Consider the following 21735-nt stretch of genomic DNA (forward strand, 5'->3'; position numbering starts at 1 on the left):
CATATATCTTAATATAACTTCATATATCTTAATAATAAAATTCTTATTACTAAAGTGCAACTTATACAAATACGAAAATACTTTCCCACCTATCTTTCCGAGTACGACTACACAACGAACTGTTTTTTCATTCCTGGCTATGCAAACAAAACACAGCTGCTTCCTTGATACATAATTCCACACAAATTAATGTTATTTACATGAACAAACTTCTTTCATTACTGCGCAGACTCACTCAATATGAGTGACGAAAACAGATATTTATATTATATTGATGACAAGATAAAATATTTGAATACCTCATTATGATTATAATCACTCAGCACGCACGCAACAATAATTAATTTATCGCGCTTTGAAAAATGTGTCTCAAATAAAATACTTCCGCGTACGACTATACAATGAACAAATTTCATTCATTTTTGATTTCTGATTGAATCAGAACTCATTTTGCATAGAAAATGTGAAATAAACACATGCATATATAAAATCGGCAATAAATCCAGTCATTATATAAATAAATAACATTGTAATATTTTAAAGCACGGAATAGAAATTTTGCGAAAGGCAGTTGGTAATGCAACGGTTATACTGCTTCCTCGAATCGTGCGACATATACAGTATTTACCATTCTTAAGGAATTTTTTCGTACCTTATTCAAAAATGTGTTCTCGCAGAAATTATTTTAAAATCAAGCCGTGCATATCAGATAATGCACAGTCCTGAAAATTAATGATGACTTTTATAAGGTAAATATACAATATGCAACTAATAATAATATCTATTGATTTTGTCCTCAATTCTTTATAGCTGTCAACTCTATATTTCTCCTTATTTAGCGATAAATAGAAAAAAAAAAGAAAAAAAAAGAGAGGGGGGAACCAACAACATTAGAACATCAGCGTGACCCCCCCCGATGATATCTATTAATAGTAGATAGTGTCAATAACGAAGATTACTCGTGTATTGATACTAATTCAACTTTCATTAGCAGTTTTACTTTGAGCCATGCAAATAAAGCTTGTATGATATGTATTGCCATTCCACTTGGTCGGAGACCTACATTCTCGTTCCTGTTCCGTCAAGAACAATTTCTAATTTCTAGTTTTTATTTATTCATTTATACAAAACAAGAGTAATTTAATCAGTGTTGGGCTATGGTGGAACAGATTCACTTTTTCGTACTACTACTACTAAAGAAACAGACTTTTTTTTTTTTTTTTTTTTTGTAGGCTGCATTTGGAGCATTCCACCAGTTCGTAACTGCCTACTAGATTCTTCATGTTCGTTCGTCCGTATACAAGTTAGTCTTAAATCCTAGCTGGATTGATATTCTGTATTTGAAATATTTAATAAAATTTATCGCACGTATATATTTTTATACAGAGTTCTCATACATGAAGGCTATTGTAAATCTATAATACATTCATATCGTGTGTGGGCTAAAAAATTTTCCACCATTTTAAATAATTATATATATACTTACTTTACTTAATCTTTTCCTCTTCTACCTTTATTTTATTTTATCTTTTTTTTACGGTGTTAAGGTTATTCTTAGACTTTGCAATCGCAACCATAATTCGAAGATAAGGTGGTTAGCCCCATGACTCCCGGTCCTATGTCTGTAGATACGTGTGTTCACGAGCCGGTTTGCCTGTTCTGGGGGACAAAAAAAAAAAACCCTAGTTTACGGGTGGGAAAAAAAACCCACCTCCGTGAATGAGAGACGACACTACATAAAACAATGAGGATCAAGTTTTGACACACCTGTCAGTTTTTGACAAAAAGGAAAATATGGATAATCGAAAATTCAACCCCGAACAATTCCAAAGTGCATTGTATGTAAAAAGTACGTATAATAGCTTCCTAAAGCGATGGCTAATTGGTCATGTAGATGCGTTGTTGTGGAGTAATTTTCATTCATCAAGCACTCGTAAATTCAAAAATGAAAGATTCCTTTCAGGGGTGTTTCGTTTTGTCCCTTCGTATGCTACTAATTCTGGATTTTATTATTATCATTACACTCTCTATGGGGTCGACGGCTATCAGTGTTACGTTAACAGCTTGATCTCTATTTCCCCCCCCCGTACAAAGTCCACCAGTTCATCCCCTTGTATAACTGGTGTAACCTTGTCCTGAGCTAATCCTCATGAATCTACTCAACTCTTAGTTCTCAACCAGTAATCGACGCAGCGTAGTCAAGCTCTCCAGCTGTTAATTTACAGGTATAACTTGATAATTTTTGAATATGTACAGTAGACATTTTTTTAATCTAATTTTGCCAATAACCTGATCCAACTGAAATGACAAATTTTAATAGTAATTTTATTTGCTATTCGTTATGATCCATCAGTCCAACAAATTCGTTATGATCCATCAAGAAAGGAATTTTCATTATCCTTTCGAATATATATATATATATATATATATATATATATATATATATTTTTTTTTTTTTTTTTTTTTTAAGCCTAGTTTGCTTCTAGTGGATAACTCTTCTCTCAAGTGGCTTGGAAAGTTTTATGTTTGGTCTTTGTAGCAGGGGATTTAGATTATCTATCCCTTAGCCAACCAGTGGTACTAATGTAAAGAACGATTACAACTATTCGTGAGTGTGATTCACATTAAAAAAAAAAAACAGCCCAGCTATATATATATATATATATATATATATAAAAGGAATTATCATCACTATTATTATTATTTTTGAAAAGTATCAAACCATTTCCAATGATTTTACCAACAGAAACGGATTTATAATGTTTTTTTTTCTTCTGATATCTTTCCTTCTATATGTTTAAAATAAAATAATTATATATCCATATATGTCCCATGAATTTCATCTTCTTTCCTATGATTGTCTTCTTAATACTCGGTTCTCTTTTATTTTACATAAGATTCTTTCTTGGTTTTCCTTTCTCGTTTACTCTTAGTTATACCAAATGCTTCAATTCTTTTCCAGTCTTCTGCTTTGATAGTCAAGATCTCGCAATCATATAACAATAAATCCACACATTTTTTTTTCTATAAATCTTTATCATATCTGTTTATTTATCTTACTTGTTTTAAACTTCTTTTTCTTTAATATTTTTTTTCCCAATAACAATTCTTCGTATGTCCACCTTACGCCTTATATCTTCTTGAATAGTTCCTCCAAGATACAAGTATATACTGGTTTTACTTGTTCAATGTTCTAATCCCTGATTATTATTTTATTTATCTCATTCTGTTCTTTTGAACATGCCAACATTTTTGCAGTCTATTGCATCAGTTATCACCCATTCTAAATAATATCTATTTCAATTCTGCTCAAAAAAAAAAAAAAAGGCAATAATGGACAACTTTGTCTTACACTTTTTTTTTTTTTTTTTGCTTTTCTTGCTTGAGGTTACGCACTCTAGTAAGAGACGTTCAACAGGAATCGACCACACCCACACCAGTCCATCTGCTCGGTAGAGGGTGTAGCGTGATTATCTCCATAACACAGCTTTCGAAGCTTCTGCGTCCTACGGTAGCACTGAAGACGAAGCTGCATGTTGGTTCGGGTAATGTGGGTCTTGAATATTGTGGTCCTAGTACGGAAACCCATGCTGAGTCCGGGTTCTGAATGTTTTCGTGCAGATTCGTGTTCTAGTCGATGTCTGGAACCCCTAAATCAACGTGTCAGCAGAATGGCGGTTTTTGCATGCCACCCTGCGTAGCACTCTACGGCCACGTTCGGTGATTGTCCACTGCTGGTAACACTTGCAGTTGACTCCCTGCACTTCAATCTAAGTATGGTATCACTGATTGTTGACGGGGATGGTGTAAAGTTTGTTTGCTGAACAGATAGGCCTGCAACATGGAATGCTTCTTTCACACTTCTTCAGTGCCCTTCCTTCTCGCAGCCATTTCACGCTAATGACTCGTTACATGGCATGATGCATCTTGTCCATGGCTGTGTCCGTTGACTACTTTCCAAGCAGTGTATATGTACATGTTATCTTGTACATATACGCTGCTTGGAAATATCTTGTAAAAATATCTTGTACATATACATCAAGCAGCGGGCCGCAACAGAAAAAAATCTCGAAATAAATCGGAAACAGATTTTTTAATATTAACATTAGAGTATATAAGTACAAAATACAACCATGTTACAAAAATACATATCAAATATAAAGTTTATATATTTAAATAAAATTACACATATCATTTTTTTGAAGAAACTTGACAACGTTTTTCATTAACGAAATCTTCAAAATTTAGTTGAATTTGTTGAGCTGTAGTTATTTTCAATATTGCTTGCACATGCTGGTCTGTTAATCTTGATCTTTCCGCAGTTTTATTATTCTTTGAAGTTGAAAATAGTTGTTTGCATAAATATGTGCTACCGAACATAGATAAAATACGCCTAATTGCGCATAACACATTGGGATATCGATCGACTTATAAATAATAATAGAACTTTGGAATTCCAACATCCATATATTTTGGTTTCAATACGGAATCACACTGAATTTCGATTAATTCCAACTGTAAATTGTCATCAGCAGTTTTAACATCAATCGATAGAGGAGAAGTAAATAGGTGAAACTGATTTTCATATTTCTTAAAATCTAAAAATCTTCTTTCGAATTCATTTTCTAATAACTTAATTTGATTGGCATATTCTGAAAATTATGTTGAAAATTATTATTACCTTGTTCTTAGCATTTTTCTTTTAAATTTGTTACAACTTCTTTAACAACACCAGTCATGGCAGGAGCACCATCAATTGCAAGACAAACTAGCTTTTTTTAACGGTAAATTGTATTCATTCAAAACTTCCATAAGGATGTCAAAAATATCAACTCCAGTGGTTGTATCGTGCATAGGAATATTTTCTAGAAGTTCTTCACTTACTTTTAAGTTCATATCACACCACGAATAAAAACAGCCAGCTGAGCGATATCCTGTACATCTGTACTTTCGTCAATTGCAAGGGAATAGGTCTGAAATGTTGGAATGATTGATTTTAGTTGATTCCTTAAGTTCCCAGCTATATCATCAATTCTGCTAGGCAATGGTATTTCGAGATAAGCTTATATTTTTAAATTTCTTTTGATCAGGACACAACACTTCAACTGCTTTAATAATACATTCGCGAATAAATTCCCCTTCAGTGAATGGTTTCGACTTGCTTGCAATTAAATGTGATAGCAAATAACTGGTTTTTATCATAGCTCTATTATCTTTAATAGGTTTGGTAAATACACTTTGTTGATTTTGAAGTGTCAACTTTAATTCTGACAATTTATCTTCACGAAGTTTCGCAACATATTTGTCATAGTTTTCTTTATGATTTGTATCGTAATGCCTTTTAATATTATATTTTTTGCAAACTGCAATAGAGTTTCTACATATCAGGCATAATTTTTTTTCCCTTGAATACAAAAATATTGGAACTCCCATTTTTCTTGAAAAGTACCATGTTCTTTTTCGATTAATCGTTTTTTACTCATACTGGTTTCGCCATTATTTTTATAAATTCTTTATTTATTATAAAGAAAACACTACACTTTCTTATGACTTGAAAATCGCTAACGGCTAGCCTCCGATTGCTTTGGTCAGCGGTTGTAGCCGCGTACGTAGACTTGCTTATTAAAATTCGTAAAATTCGATATTTATGCAGTGGTGTAACAAGATTTTTTGAAATGACAAATAGAACATTATTTCCTTTAGAAATTGCAGAGCAGTTTGGCGTATAAAATAATCTTCAGTGGAAATGTTAATTTTTTTTAAATATGTTTATTTAATTCGGTGTTGTCAAAAGTTAAATAACCATAAGCGCCTCCGTAGCGCAATTGGAAGAACGACGGTACATTGCGCCCTTCGATTGGAATAGGCCTAAGTTCGATTCTCGTCGCGACGGGAGGAATCTTTATCTGGTCGATTTCAATCGAAGGTGAGTTAGCCGATCTCATACGGAGGTAGCAGGGTTTTTTCTCCCGGAAACTCGGGTTTTTCATCCCGCATACATACAAATCGGCCCCTTAGAACACACGCAATTTACAGACAAAAATTACTAGTTGTGGTGGTGTTGGAGGTGGGCGGCAGATGGCGTTGATAGAGATGATTCGTAGTAGAGGTTAGGTGCAGAGACAGTTGTAGATGTCCTCCCACGATGAGTCTTCGGACTCCTTGGAGGTATCAGGAATAATAATAATAATAATAATAATATTGGTTACAAAGTTTGGTGGGCCTCATGTTACTTGTCGGCAGGCCTCATGCAGCCCGCGCGTTTGACATGCCTGATCTAGAGTCTTTAATATATAATATGATTTTTCATCCCAAAATGCATACAGCTTTCCACTATGACATATTGGAATGGCAACTGTGCCCTTCCTAGTTTAGCATCATGAGGAAACAGTTGCATACTGCTCGATCTCATGAGAAATTAAGCAGCAGTCGCTCCAAGTTCAGAGATCTGTGGTAAACCACTGATCACCTTACTTTAGTGTATGCTACTTTTTTGAAGATCAGTGGACAGCTAATCAGCCGTTATTCATAGTGTTCTCAAAGAATCAAGGCTTTCAGAGGAGAAATTACTTAAAGAATGGGCGTTGTTCATGTTTTTAAACCCTTCAGGTATGTATTATGTCTGAAATGTTAGTGACTGTGTTCTACAGTCATTTCTTCTGCTTTACTGATTTAAAAACCTGAGTTTCTTTCATAGGGAACCATATTTGCCTCTGCCCAAGATCAACTACCAGAGACAACGGCCAAAGAAAAACGCAGAAAAATTCCTCTAACTTGGAACTAGAATAGCATTTATAATGGTTTTTCTTTTGGCATTCCAGAACTATGGAAGGAAAGCAATTTACACATGGTATACGGGCATTACGTTCTTAACCAATAACTTAAGTTCTACTATTTTTAAAGTTTCTTGACTTAAACTGACGTGACTGAGAAATGAAAAAAAATTATATCATGATCTTTATTGGCAGCAATGATGTACTTTAGTTGAATAACGTGAGTGTGAATTCAGTTAAAAAAAGGAACATTTGTAAAAGCATTTAAAGTGAAAGTGAGATATCAGCTTCATATGGAGACATTAACGCAAGAGAAACATTTGTTTCAACCTTTAAAGTGAACGTTAGGTAGTCTCATATGGAGGTAGTGAGGCTTTCCACTTAGAAATTTGAATCTTTCATTCTGAAAACAGGCAAAGCAACCAGAGGAACACACATAAAATAGGTGATTTTCTTATAATGGCATAAAGTACGTTTGTGGAAAATCGATTTTCCGCAAACGTACCTCACTTGCTACTGAAAATGTGATGTTGATGTTCTTATTGTTAAATGTTATTATATTTGAAGCAACTAAGGCTATGATACCAGTGCATTACCTCTGTTAATTGCATGTTTTTCTAGCCGTGTGCCTGTTTTGATCTAAAAATAAAAATTGTTTCTTACTTTGTGCCATTTTTGAGGGAGATAACGGACTTGTAATTTTTCAAGATAAGTGCACCATTTTTTATTTTCAAGTGAAAAACCTCTTCACCTTAGTATGTGACTTATTAAATCACATCTAGTTGAAAAAAAAAAGCTTTTGTAAAGTTTTTTCCGCATTCTAGATGGGATTTGAATCCAGGTCTTTTCAACTAAAGGGTATTGGCGATACCGAAATGCCATCAGATTTATGTGCAACAAAAATGTGAAATTCCAAATTAGGATGTTTTGTGATATTAGGTCTTAATTTGGGAAGTGTGAGTCGAAGAATTAAAAAAGTAAAAATCTGCTAACTCGTTTTGCACTCGAAAGGGAGTAGGCAATGTTGTTTAGTTCTAATTACTTTATAAATACTGAGGACCTGTCGTACTCCACCCTTAGTCAATAAAAGATACCATGCCAGAGGCCATGAATGATTTTAATGGGCCTTCACGGAGGAAGACTGCAGCAGACATCTGCCACCATCTCGTGGTCCATATGACTATATATTATTGTGTAAAATAGTGAGTAATACTGTTTTTTTAGTTGCTGGATTAAAAGCCGAGTTTTCTGAATGAAAATTACTACTTGTCTTTGCCAAAAATCGACCATCTCGGGAACTGGCCCAAGAAAGGCTTAGAAAGTTTTCTTCTAGTCGTCTACTAGAAATCACATTTATAATCGATGATTTTTCTTCATTTGTCCTAGTGCCGCAGATGCAAATGTCATTTCCACAGGACTAAAATCGGTTTAAAGAAATTCATTTTTAAACTTCAGAAATTACTAAGAATAGAGATTATCTTAATGATTTCAGAAGTTATCTAACGTCATTCCAAGAAATGACATTATCTTTTGAAGAGTTTTTTTTGTTTACTCCATAGGAGAAAAAAGTAAAGCTAAAACTGTAGACGATGAAATTTCAAAACTTTAAACTACCTTCCAGAAGGTGTCGCTAGTGTATTTCTCTCTCTTGTCCTTCATAGCTTGTGTGTTCCTTATTTTGCGCCATTTTTGTCGAGGGAGGTAACGGACTTGTATATTGTCAAGGTGAGTGGCGTCATTTTTTAGTTTTTTGTTAATTGCTTTTATTTCTGTATGTTTCGCAGTTTTAGCAGTATATTAATGAAGTAAATTTTATTTCCTTAGACACATATTTGTGATTGTCAGTTGTTATGGTTGTTAAATTCTTTAGTTTATATGTATATGATTGTTTCGATCAATAGTGCCTCTTCTTTGTTCTCGTTCTGAGGCGTATGTACTTCCAGCGGAGCTACAAAAATCTCGATTGTATTTTTAGTGTTCTCTGTCTATTTGAAGATTTTACTTACGTTTGTTCAAGTGCGGTTTTAGTGAAATAAATTAATTTATAATTTTAAAAATTACATATAAAAGAACATAAGTGATAAGATTTTTGTTTTACTTTACGGATTAAAAAAATGGAAAGCGATTAATTTCTTTTCCCTTCCTAAATAAGCACAGGAAGTAATTTTATGTGAAATAATACCGCTGCTACCCCCACCCCCCAATTAGTTCTTTTCGGCCATTTGCAATTCCTTTCTTTACGTTTATATGTGCGCGTGCGTTAACTTTTTAATTGGGCATTTGTTACGAACACTTGAAATTTCATATAATTGTATAAATAGATTTTGATTTTTTTTTCATGTAAAAAAAAAAAAAATGCCACCAATACATTTTCGGTGGCACGCTACGATAGCTCGACTGTTGCGACGGGACTACTCGCTTTGGATAATGGCTCTTTGTTGCTTGCCATTGTCAGTGTTGCTCTTTGCTGTAATTGCAGCAGCTTTTATAGGGTCCTTTGACTGACGAAAATTTATACATTCCACAAAATATACATTAATTTATTCATTTTGCTTACCATTTGACTAGTCATTGTTAAATAAATGTAGATTTAAAAAAAAACGCATTTCAGCTTTGTTTTCAGGATTACGTTTCTACGTGTTTATTTGGCATCCTCATTTGTCTAGTGTTTTAAAATAACTTAGTGGAGTCTTATAATTTCTATAATTCGTTTTGTTCCAAAATGGAAGCGCTATCATTATATATGAAAAATGTATGTGTATAGTGGAAATCTCAAGAATCCAAACCTTTGGATTCTTGACTTTATTTTTTAAACTTTGTATAGTTTACAGCACAATCGGTTTTGTTAGTTCCTTCATAGAAACTATTGCCATTCAATCCTTTGTTGCTCGGTGTTTCATATTCAAGCCAACAAATACTGCTTCACATGGTTGTCTGCCATTTTCCGTTAAGGAATATAAAATGATTACTACTACATAATGAATTATCAGCAAAAATTAGTACCTGGTTATTTATATAAATGACTTCTCTGTGCTGTGGTTCAAAGCACAACTTTTTAAATTGAAACAAGACTGTTGGAGGTAATTGAATCATAACTAGGTAGGTTACCAGTGCTGATTTTATTATCTGACACCTCCATGGAGTCCACAGACTCATCGAGGGAGGGCACCAGCTCTACAACTGTCTATCCACCAACTGACCACAACTACACCAACGCCATCTACTGCCAACCACCACTAGTATTTCCAAAGATAATTGCAAACATCCATGCCCATGGCTGTATTCAAACCCGCAGCCCTTTGGCTGGAGAGCTGATACGCTAACCACTTGGCCAGCCTGGCTTGTATGGAACTTCATTTTAAGCTTCATTTGCAGTTGAATTTTTTTAGCTGATGATTGTCAGACTATATAATGGTATTTTCTGTACTGTGTGGAGTATCCTTATGTGGAGGTTGTATCACGCTGCTTGAGATTGCCCCTCAATAGAAGAGTAGATGGAGATTCAGATGTTGTGAAGGTGGCAAACAATAGCTGGCATGAAGGTCTTCATAAGTATGATCTTGACTAGACTTCAGGTTGCCTGATTTACAGATGATTAAAGTGCAGCAACATTCATTCTGGTTATTAATATCAATAAAAATTGCTGGCATGATTTGGCTGAGTGGGTAATGTACTTATTCTCTAACCATCAGGCTTCATCTTATTGTGAACACCTGCAAATGAAAATTACTTCTGATTGTAGCTTTTGAATTTTCAACTTCAGAATTTTCATTCTGTAGTTTTTCTACATTATTCAGTAATTCAATATAACATGGCAATGTGCTTGCTGTATTTTTTTTTTCTTTTTTTCGTTTACCCTATACAAGTGGTACAAGAACTTATAACACACCAGTGCCTTGTGTAGGGTCAGATATGGATTGAGGAAAATTGGCATTTTTTTCTTTTTAGAACTGGAGGTTGAAGTAACTATAAAACACATTTTGAGAGCAGTTGTTCCAAAAGAGATAAATGAGAAAGAGAAAAAAAGTTTGTTTTGAATGGGTTTTGATGTGTATTGAAAAAAAGGATATTGGACAGCTATCACAGAAGTACCAAAAGTGTTTGGCATTTGCTCCTCTCTTTTTTTTTTTTTTTTTGTAAATGAAACAAAAGATTTCTCAGATAAGCTGATATCAGTTTTACTTCTGCGACACCATGGAGTTTTCAAAATTTGTTGTAGATCAAATCCTAGATATGCTATTTTCCTTTTTAATAAGACTACTGCCTGGATTTCTTAGGAATGATGTGAATATCCAGAGATGGGACAATGGAATTCTTCTTATGAGGATAGGTCAAAAGCATGTGGTTAGGTTGATAGGCAGAAAGGATTTTATAGGATTGACTTTTCAGTATGTGGCAGGAAATGAGAGAACATGTTCATTCTAAAAATTTGGTACTTATCAATGGTGTGGACTAGATTTTTGCATGTAGTGTGGTGAATGGGTAGAAAGGGTTGCCAGTGGTGGTTGAATTAACAGGTGTCACCATGGAGTCCAGAAGACTCATTGTAGGAGGCCTACAGCATAGTTCATAATATATCTATCATAGTATCTACAATCCAAACAGGTTTTTCACAATGGGAGACAGAGGCTAACTTATTCACACAGTACCTATCATGCTTCTCCTTTGAGTGATGAATTCACAATCACCACAATAACCGATTCTACTTTTTCACTATCCTGGTAGAAAAAATCTGCACCTCTGCATCACATACTTGCTAACTGAAGCTTTATTCAACTTCCAATGATGACCTATTCTTTCCTCACCTGCAATATAATAAATATTTTCTCCCACTTCCATTCTATAAAATCCTTTTGGTAACTTGAATGTTTCTATCAGGAAGAGGGGGGGGGTAATATGTTAAGGGAGTGAGGCAGGTTCTTTGCATGCAAAGTTATGAATGATTAGAATGCCTTGCCTGAGTTTGGTGTCTGTAGAGAATTTGAATTGTTTTTAAGGTATGATACAATGAGCTGTGTGTATTATTATTATTATTATTATTATTCCTGATACCTCCAAGGAGTCCGAAGACTCATCGCGGGAGGACATCTTCAACTGTCTCTACACCTTACCTCTACTACGAATCAACGCCATCTACCGCCCACCTCCAACACCACCACAACTAGTAATTTTTGTCTGTAAATTGCGTGTGTTCTGAAGGGCCGATTTGTATGTATGCGGGATGAAAAACCCGAGTTTCCGGGAGAAAAAACCCTGCTACCTCCGTATGAGATCGGCTAACTCACCATCGATTGAAATCGACCAGATAAAGATTCCTCCCGTCGCGACGAGAATCGAACTTAGGCCTATTCCAATCGAAGGGCGCAATGTACCGTCGTTCTTCCAATTGCGCTACGGAGGCGCTTTTGACAAAGGGACCTCCTAAATGAGTGACAACACAGGGTCTTAAAGTAGTAGTAATAATAATGTTGCCTCTTTCTGCCAATTTTTATAACCTGCATATCTTCAAACTCTTTGTATAGAACGTTTCACATGTCCAAAACCTTCCTCTGAATCTTCAATCACCTCCATCAAGAAACCCTGAAACCAAACTTGATAAGTTCCGATGTGGATGTATCTGCATGACTTTTTATTACCTACTAGTCAACATTTTTGAGCATCCAAGTGATCTTGGCAATTTTTGCAATATGACCTCTGAACTTTAGTTCCTTATCAACCATATCAACCGGTCTTGGAGATAATAGTCGAGGAAAATACAGAATTGGATAGATGAAAATGGGATACTGTATGGGGGACAGCATCTAGGTCTCAGCTCTGGGTTAGTCCGGAGGGAGTGGAAAGAGAGGAAAATAGTTCCATTGCATAAAGGAGGCTTCAAGACTGCTATTGCAAATTACCGACTGATCAGCATATCAGGAGTCATTGTCAAGAGCAAAATACAGGAGTGGATAGATAGAAATTGGATAGTGTATGGGGGAGGGAGAGCATGGTTTTGTGAAGGGCAGATCATCTCTCAGTAACACGTTTTATAACACAATGATGGCTGAACTAGATAAGGTTAATGGGTTTACAGTGATTCTACTGAACCCTGCTAAGGCCTTTGACAGGATACCACATGGAATTCTAATCAGTAAACTGCAGCATATGGGGATGGATAAATGGTTGGTGAGATGGATAGGAGAGTGGTTGACGGAGAGATATCAGCAAGTGGCTTATTCAGGAATAGAGTCCAAAAGGCAGCCTGTAGCTAGTGGTGTGCCGCAGGATTCTGTTCTTCGACCACCACTGTTCAATTTGTTCATTAACAATATAGGAAATGATCTGAGAGGTACTGTTCATTTGTTTACTGATGATGCAAAGTTGGGTAGAACAATAGTGAGTGCACAGGATGCCAAAATTTTGCAGGATGATTTCGTAGTTTTGGAGGACTGGACTGAGGAGAATGGATGTCAGTGTAATGTGGCAAAATGTAAGATTATGCATTTTGGGGTGAAAAGATTAGCTGCAGTATATCACATCGGTGGAACTGTACTCCAGGAGATTGACGAAGCCAGGGATTTGGGAGTGTTGGTTGATAGGGAGATGAAGTTTAGGGGGCACATCACAAAAGTGGCTAAATCAGTTCATCAAATCACTTGGTTGCTGAAAAAGACTAAGCAGAGACAAACAGGTTGTTCCTGTGTATCGAGCCTTGATAAGACCCCATCTAGACTACTGTGCCCAGATATGGGTGCCAGGGTTTCTTGATGGGGAGGTGGAGAGGATCCAGAGACGAGTGACCAAGATGATAGCAGGTCTATGGAATGAACCTTATGAGAACAGGTTGAAGATTTGTGGGTTGCGGAAATTGGTTGATAGGTGGAAAAGGGGTGATATGATTGAGACATTCAAATTACTGAAAGGTTTCTATAAGATTAAAATTCAGAAATATTTTTGAGAATAGGACTGGTGGTGGGAGGACTAGGGGCCATACACAGAAGCTGGGCAAGAGTGGTTAGCGTGGGTGTTAGAGCTAGGTTTTTTACTTGGAGAGTGGTGAATGAGTTGAATAAGCTGCCAGATTCTGTTGTGGGTGCTATGACAGTGAATGAGTTCATGGTAAAGTATGATAGATACTGTGTGAATGTCGAATAGTTGTTCTTGACATGATGTTAGGGCCTCTCTCGATGAGTCTATGGACTCCTTGGAGTTGCCCGTAATAATATCACCCTGGCCTCATTAATTTCCTGCAGTGGAAATTAATGGAATTTCATCAGTAGAATACACAAACTTTTCGGTCCAAACTAAATTATTTAGCTGCATTTAAAGAAAAATTATCCTTTGACCACACTGACAAGTCATCCTGCAGGAATGATTTACTTACTATAGCTCTTCCCAAATTAGCAGCATCAGAACACACTTGATGTCTCCTTCAAATTATCTCGAGTAATATTGGAGTCATTGAAACAAGTTAAGAAAAGACTGCCAAGAGGTCTGCCTTATCTTTGGATGATGTTACTATAGTACCATCAGGATGTGAAAGGCAGAAACAAGGATGGATGCTATGTACCTCAGTTGATGGACCCACAAGGCTAGACTGCTAGTTGGAGCAGGAGGCAAGCTATTGCCTTTTTACCCTTACAAAGTTGTCCTTGGATTTTTTAACTTGTTTCAGGCTATAGTGTAAGCTGAGTGAAGAACCAGAGTTTGACTGGAGCACTACAACAGAAGCTGTATTTTTGTATCAGCCAGCTGCAAACATTTTAGAGACCCTGGCTTAGAAGTCAGAATGAAGGATCCTATTCCATTAAGGGCTATTTTAGTTCCAAACAGTGTTTGAATTAAGAGCAGGATCTGCCCATAGAAATTCTGGGGTCATTCCAAAATTTATTTTTCCTTCTTCCAGCCATGATAGGTTATTTGTAAACCTATAGTACATTTTGTAGTGAGCAGGATAGGGATATATATTTTTCTATTTGTATCAATTTTATATATTTTGTATTTTTCATTTATTTTTTTACATAGTATGAGAGATGAAATATGGAACTTTCTCAAGCCATTCCATGCCTCCAATAAGCAGGGTGATGAATGCATCATTGCCTGGTCTTATACCAGGCAATGATGCATTCATCACCCACCTAAAACAAACATCCATGTCCATGGTGGAATTTGAACCTGCAGCATTTTGATTGGAGAGTGGGTAACCTAAAACCACTTGGCCAACCAGGTTGGCAAAATTAAATGGAATCCATTAGCACATTGTAATGCCATTGGATATTAGGGAAGATAGTGACCTGGAGTAAAGATGTGGTTATGTGTCAGCTGCCAAGACGAGAGCAGACTACACCTGAAGTATATATTTGGAGGAAGAGCTGGTTAACATGTTTGCTACCACTCATTTATGACAATCCCTGGGCCATTCAGAATGACAGCAACCTCTCTTTTCCTACCCATCCACATGATTTGACTACTTAGGCTAGACTGAGTTATGCAGCATAGAAACATGTTTTACAATGCTTTGAAGTGTGGCAGTGGCACATAGAAATACCAATATGATTCAAAACAGCAGCGGCACTGAATGTGTTAAAAGGTTCAGAGTGTTGGAAGAATGAGGATTGCCTAGTATTTTGGTTGGAGGTTAACTGTTTGTGTTAATCACGATAGCAAATGTTTAGTTCCCTTTCAGGTACAACTGAAGTTAGAGAAGAGGGTCTATCATGTGTTGCGAGTGTTTTTAACTAAGATAATCTCATGGGATAATTAAATTATGAAATCAATTTATCAAAAAAAGCAGCATGGCCATCTTAGAGTGGGGTAGTGAATAAAAGATATAAATTGGATAAGGAATCTTGAGCTGGAGCAAATTGAAAAGTGGAGATTTCTGGTTTGATAGCTTTTGGCAAGGGAGTGTCACAAGTGTACATTCTTTTCATTTTGCAGGACATGCAAGATGTAATTGGGATGGCTAAAGCAGAGTGCAGGATGCAAACTAGGATCCATTTAAGAAATAGATGTTTTTGATGCCTATAAGTGGTAAATATTTTTGTTTGCATTGTGATGCCCCCAGATGTTGGTGAAATAGATGGAAGTTAGATGAAATGTTGCTATTATTTTGGATATTTTTGATAATTTTTTGTGGTGTTCATATGTTAACATCCCCACAGGGATGTTAACATTTGGATAGTTTTCATAGTGGAGTTGATGCTGACAATGTCAAGGAGAGATGCTGTGGCCTTTTCTTGCATCACATTAATTTAGGAGCTAGAACAGACCAAGGCCAACCATGATTTTTGAAACCTTGAACAGAAGTATTTCTGGACTATGGAAGGCTGAACTCAGAGCGGTACTAGATTCCAGAACTATTTCAAGATATGGAGATTATTATTACAAGGAGTCTAAAGACTCATCATCTAGTCTTCAACTCAATCTTCACCAATTCCACTTAATCCTTCAAAATATTCTCCAGCATTTTATTATCCCAGTATGTTATGGCACCTCCAAGGAGTCCAAAGACTCATCGAGGGAACACCAACTCTACCAACCACCACAGGGAACTGCAACTACCACCACCACCATCTACACCAAAGCCATCTATTGCCCACCATCACCACTTGTGTTTTTTGGTCTAAATTGCATATTTTCTCAAACCTGATACCAGATGAAAAACTCAAGTTTCCCTTAATAAAAAAAAAACTGCTACTGCCGTATGAGATTGGCTAACTTGCCTTCAATTAGAGAGAAAAAAAAAACCGTATTTCTCTCGTTATGACAAGAATTGAATTTAGACCTTTTTCACTCGAAGGGTGCAATCCACTGTCATTCTTCCAATTGCAGTACAGAGGCATCTGATTTAAATTCTGCTTTTAGCTTTCAGAAAATTTCCTTTCCATACACTGTCAGTGAATGCAGGCGGGATTGATGTTATTCTGTGACCCACGTTCTTAATTGATGAGATTAGTGCCTTTTAGTTACTAATTGTCAAGGCTTCCAAAATTGATGGCTTGACTTGATTACTAGAATCATTTCCCTCACTTCAGTTCATGAAGACATCAAGCATTTGGCCTGCTGAAAGAAATTTTCTTAGTTTCCTCCCATTTCTCTGCTTCTTTCTTTGCAAGTGTCCTGTGTGTACTTCCCATTTTCTCCATATCTCTCTGCCTTGATCTAGGATTTTCCCATTCTGCAAATACACGCTACTCTTTGTCCATAATGTGCTTTTTCAACTTTTTAGGTATTTTTGCCTTTTCCTGGATTGCCAAAACATCTTAGGCCATTGAATGGGCTGTCTCTTTTAATTGCTTTTTTGTAATGAAAAAAAAAAAAACTGCTTTGTGTGGGGTGGGGCATTGTGACTGACATCTGTCCAGTAAGTCATAGCAATGTCCCACACAAAACAGCAGTTTTTTTTTTTTACAATGGCAAGCACACTGCCATTGTAAAACTGGCAATGTGCTTGCCATTTTTACAATGTAACTGAAGACAATACTCTTATATTCTCAACATGAATATGCATAGAAAAGCATCTTGAAAATACAAGAGTAATTTGTTAAAATATGTTCATTTGTGAATATGCACATTGTGGTTTATTATACTATCTCAATATGCAAACTGCTGTTGTGTAACCCCTAAGCATTCAATAAATCATGGGTACTTTAGGAAAATGATTTGTTTGCATTTGAATATTTTACTCCAATTTAAGTCATTCAGATGTAGTTATTCGTTTTCAGATATGCAAGTATGTTGCATATCTTAGGATGCTGTTTGAATTTAGCCAATTATTAGCTGCGTTAAATCTCATACGTAAGTATTAATAGCTGTTAATGAGGGAACTTGCTTAATGTAATTATGGATTTAACATCTCGTCTTTTAATGGAAATTTATTTGATCATAGTGAACCAGTCTTGTTAAGGTGGTAGTGTTCTTAATTTTTGATTACCCCCCCAGATGAATTGTTTGACAAGAGAATGAACATGTTTTTTATAGCAGTTTGCTTTATAGCTGCAATTCTGTTTTAATATCACTATCATTAGAAGTCTTAAATAAGGATAACTGGAACTATGCCATTGATAGTTTGGTGTCTAGTTTTCACCTATACAACATGTTTGCTTTCTCAACTAGAATTCTAGTGAGGTCTACTGGACCTTGCTAAGGCCTTTGACAGGATACCACATGGAATTCTAATCAGTAAATTGTAGCATATGGGAATGGACATAGGGTTGGTGAGATGGATAGGAGGGTGGTTGACGGAGAGATATCAGAGAGTGGTTTATTCAGGAGTAGAGTCCACAAGATGGCCTGTGACTAGTGGTGTGCCACAAGGATCTGTTCTTGGACCACTGCTGTTTAATTTGTTCATTAATGATATAGGAAAGGATCTGAGAGAACAGTTCATTTGTTTGCAGATGATGCAAAGTTGGGTAGGGCAATAGTGAATGCAGATGTTAAATTTTTGCAAGATGATTTGGATAGATTGGAGGTCTGGGCTAAGGAGAATGGATGTCAATTTAATGTGGCAAAATGTAAGGTTATACATTTTGGGGTGAAAAGATTAGCAGCAGTTTACTACATTGGTGGAACTGTACTCCAGGAAATTGATGAGGTATGAGATTTAGGAGTGTTGGTTGATAAGGAGTTGAAGTTTAGGGGACACATTGCAAAAGTGGCCAAATCAGCTCATCAAATCACTTGGTTGCTGAAGAATACGTTGACAAGCAGAGACAAGCAGTTTATTGTTCCTCTGTATCGAGCCTTGATAAGACCCCATCTAGACTACTGTGCTCAGATTTGGTCACCTAGGTTTCTTCTTGATGGGGAGGAGGTGGAGAGGATCCAGAGGCGAGTGACGAAGATGATAGCAGGTCTGTGGAATGAACCTTATGAGAACAGGTTGAGGATTTGTGGGTTGCAAAAATTGGTTGATAGGCGGAGGATGGGAGATATGATTGAGACATTCAAATTACTGAAGGGTTTCTATAAAATTAATTCAGAGAAGATATTTTTGAGAACAGGGCTGGTTGTGGGAGGACTAGGGGACATCCATGGAAACTGGGAAAAAGTGTGGTTAGTAAAAGTGTTAGAGCTGGGTTCTTTACTTTTAGAGTGGTGAATGAGTGGAATGTACTCCCAGAGTGTGGTGGATGCTGTGACAGTGAATGAGGTTAAGGCGAGGTATGATAGATACTGTATGAATGTCGAATAGTTGTGATGAATATGATTTGGGGTCTCCCTCGACTAATGACTCCCTGGAGTTGCCCGTAATAATAAATGAATGCTAATTTAGAACTTTGGTATGTTTAGTACACCTGCCATGCATTTTTTCAAATTTTGACTTGTATATGTCAAAATTTCTAACACATGCAGTTAAATGTATGTAATTAACTTGAATGTAGAATGGAAGTTGTTTCCCATTCAGTTATAATTGATTCTATTTGCCTATTTTTTTTCTGAAGCAGCATCCATTCAGTGACTTGCTACATAATTGAAACTGTTGGCATACAAATTTCATTTTGTTCAGACCAAACTGCTTTCCAAAGCAGCACGGTTAGTTGTGGGTATAGTATCATTTTGTGAATATTAATTTCTGACGTGCATTCTCTTTATGAAATCTCAGTTGGTAAATGATTTGTTTTTATCAATTTATTTTCTAGTTATTGAAGTGTGGCATTAAGACATTTGAATATTTCTTTTTTAGGGTTTTTTGAGCAATTCTACATCAAATGGCTCCTGTAAGTAACTTTTATATAACATTTTTAAGGAATTCTAGATTATTTTTATAACCATAGTTTTAATCCGGTGTTAGTAAGGTGGGGTGTCACAGACCCCAAAGATTTTAAATTGACTTAACTTTTTAACAACGCGTAGCAGTGAGTCATACCTCAGTATAGCTCCCCTCCCATAATCCTCTACTCGATGCCATAGATGACAAGCTGTTGCGTGCAAGCAAGTTTAGTGTGGGACCCACCTTATCATTTTTGTTACATTTTCCCACCTTACTAATGCTGGGTTAAATGGTTGAATTCTAATTCAAATTAGAACAATAAATTATTGAACAGTTGGTACCCTTTCATATTCGTTAATGTTAATATACGAAATTTGAAAACGTTTTTGTCACATTTTGAAACGTCCAACAATGTGTTTGCCTTCATGAGACAATTTGTTAAGCCAAAATTTGTCACGTCTTCATTGTTTTGAAACATCGAACAATGTGATTGCTTTGAGACAACAATTTTATCGTTTCAGGATTACAACAATCAAGCTCATTGTTGATCATTAGAACAGTACGTGTTAGTATTACTTACTGAAATTAGCATAACGTGTATGTCATGACTGATTGTATAGTAAATATTTTATTTTTTGTTTCGCGATTTTGAATAATTAAAGTGAGGTTCATAAAGAACTGACCTACCAGCCCGGAATTCTGGGGGGGGGGGGGGTTTGAGCACCATAGGTGCCAGGGGGAGAGTCCCCCTAATGTGTGTGTGTATGTATATGTGTGTGTGTGTGTGTGTATATATATATATATATATATATATATATATATATATATATATATATATAAAATACAGTGAAAAATGTTTTTTTTTTTCATTTGTCAACAAAAAATTGAATCGTCATCAAATAAGTTACAGATGAGGATATTATCCATAATGTGAGTGTATCCTTGCTGTACTTGAAATTAAGTTCAGATCATGTACAGAGTAACTTTTTTTGTTACTTGCTATATATCATCATCAGCTAACGCATATGATCCCGTACAGGGAGCCCTATCTAACTTTTTGGAGACTGAGTGGGCAGTTCAATCTCCACTGGTAGCCAATCAGAGATAGCTGGCCCAGGGCAATCACTGATTCATCGGTACCTAGTGAAGGAGGCGGCAAGCTAGTGTTGCCATCTCGTGGCCGCTAACACTATTTTTAATGTCTGAAAATAGTGTGGAAAAATTTCCTCTAGTCGGTGACTAGATTCGAACCACCAAATCCTTCCTTCGTGGTCAAGCGCTGTAGAGTGCAAATGCCACTTCTACTGAGCTACACTGGCTCTTTACTTGCTATATATGTGTCAGATAAGGTTTCACATGAAGGTTGAGGTTTCTTTCCTGTAAACCTGGTTTCTCATCCTATAAAGACTGGAGAGAACACATGATTTCATAATTTCAGACTACCTTTATGTAGTGGAATATGGTGAGTTGTGAGAAGATGCAAGATAATGAAAATTGTGATTTATTGAATCTTTCTCTTGATCAAAAGCTTTAAATTAAACACATCTTAGTCTTTATATTCCACATGATTACTAACCTAGGGCACTCACTCCATATAATTTCATTTTATAGCTTTATATAGTATGCCCACAGATTCGAAACCCTTCGACACATACTGCACATGTCAACAGAAGGAGAATCCATTCCAAAAATAGGTATAAACCACGTGATTTCGCATGTTGGCGACCAATTCGCATGTCCTTCATGCGAATTGGTTTCTTTCTTCCTTTCAACATGAATTGGCTATTCTTGGCAAGTCTCCAAGCGAAGATCCCTGTGGGCATACTATACCGAAATGGATGAATGGATTCCTTTTAGTGAAGCAACATTCATGGACAAGTTTTCTTTGTAAGGAGAAAAGAGCAGTTGTGTTAGAGGCCAAGGAAACGATTGTCAGGAACTTTCTTAGATAATGTGCCCATGCCTTGTGACCAAAGCAAAATATTGGTGTAATTTAATAGCTAAATAATTTGGTTAATTCACCGAGATGTTTATTTTCTAAATGTTACTGAAAATCTAAGCATCTATACCAGATTTGTCACCTTCCATGGAAATGACTTGCATGTAAAGTATGTGATTTGTCAAGCGCAAACTCAGATTAGGAAGAATAATGATTGTGATTGGTGTGTTGTTAAAATCAAGCAAACTGTCTCTTGGATTTGTCATACTTGTTTTGCTTCTTTACGAGAACAGACATGTTAGCTAATGCTAATTGTACTATTCAGG

At 36.1% G+C, this 21735-nt stretch overlaps 1 protein-coding gene across 4 annotated transcripts in view; it reads left to right on the forward strand.

Annotated features, from left to right (window-relative positions):
- Positions 1-8429: 8429 nt before the first annotated feature.
- Positions 8430-21735, forward strand: part of LOC150097751 (RNA-binding protein 14-like) — a 132183-nt gene continuing 118877 nt past the window's right edge. For all 4 annotated transcript variants that reach the window (XR_016549704.1, XM_090407581.1, XM_090407583.1 and 1 more), the window contains exons 1-2: positions 8430-8498; positions 19444-19477. Coding sequence is in view for 3 of the 4 variants with exons in the window: in XM_090407581.1 (XP_090263707.1) it covers positions 19469-19477 (9 nt within the window). In the remaining variant the exon portion in view is untranslated. The remainder of the gene's footprint in view (positions 8499-19443; positions 19478-21735) is intronic.

This window comes from Typopeltis vanoorti, chromosome 17 (genome assembly GCF_054136105.1).
Source record: "Typopeltis vanoorti isolate ZY-2024b chromosome 17, IOZ_Tvanoo_1.0, whole genome shotgun sequence".
Classification (NCBI taxonomy): Eukaryota; Metazoa; Arthropoda; class Arachnida; order Uropygi; family Thelyphonidae; genus Typopeltis; species Typopeltis vanoorti.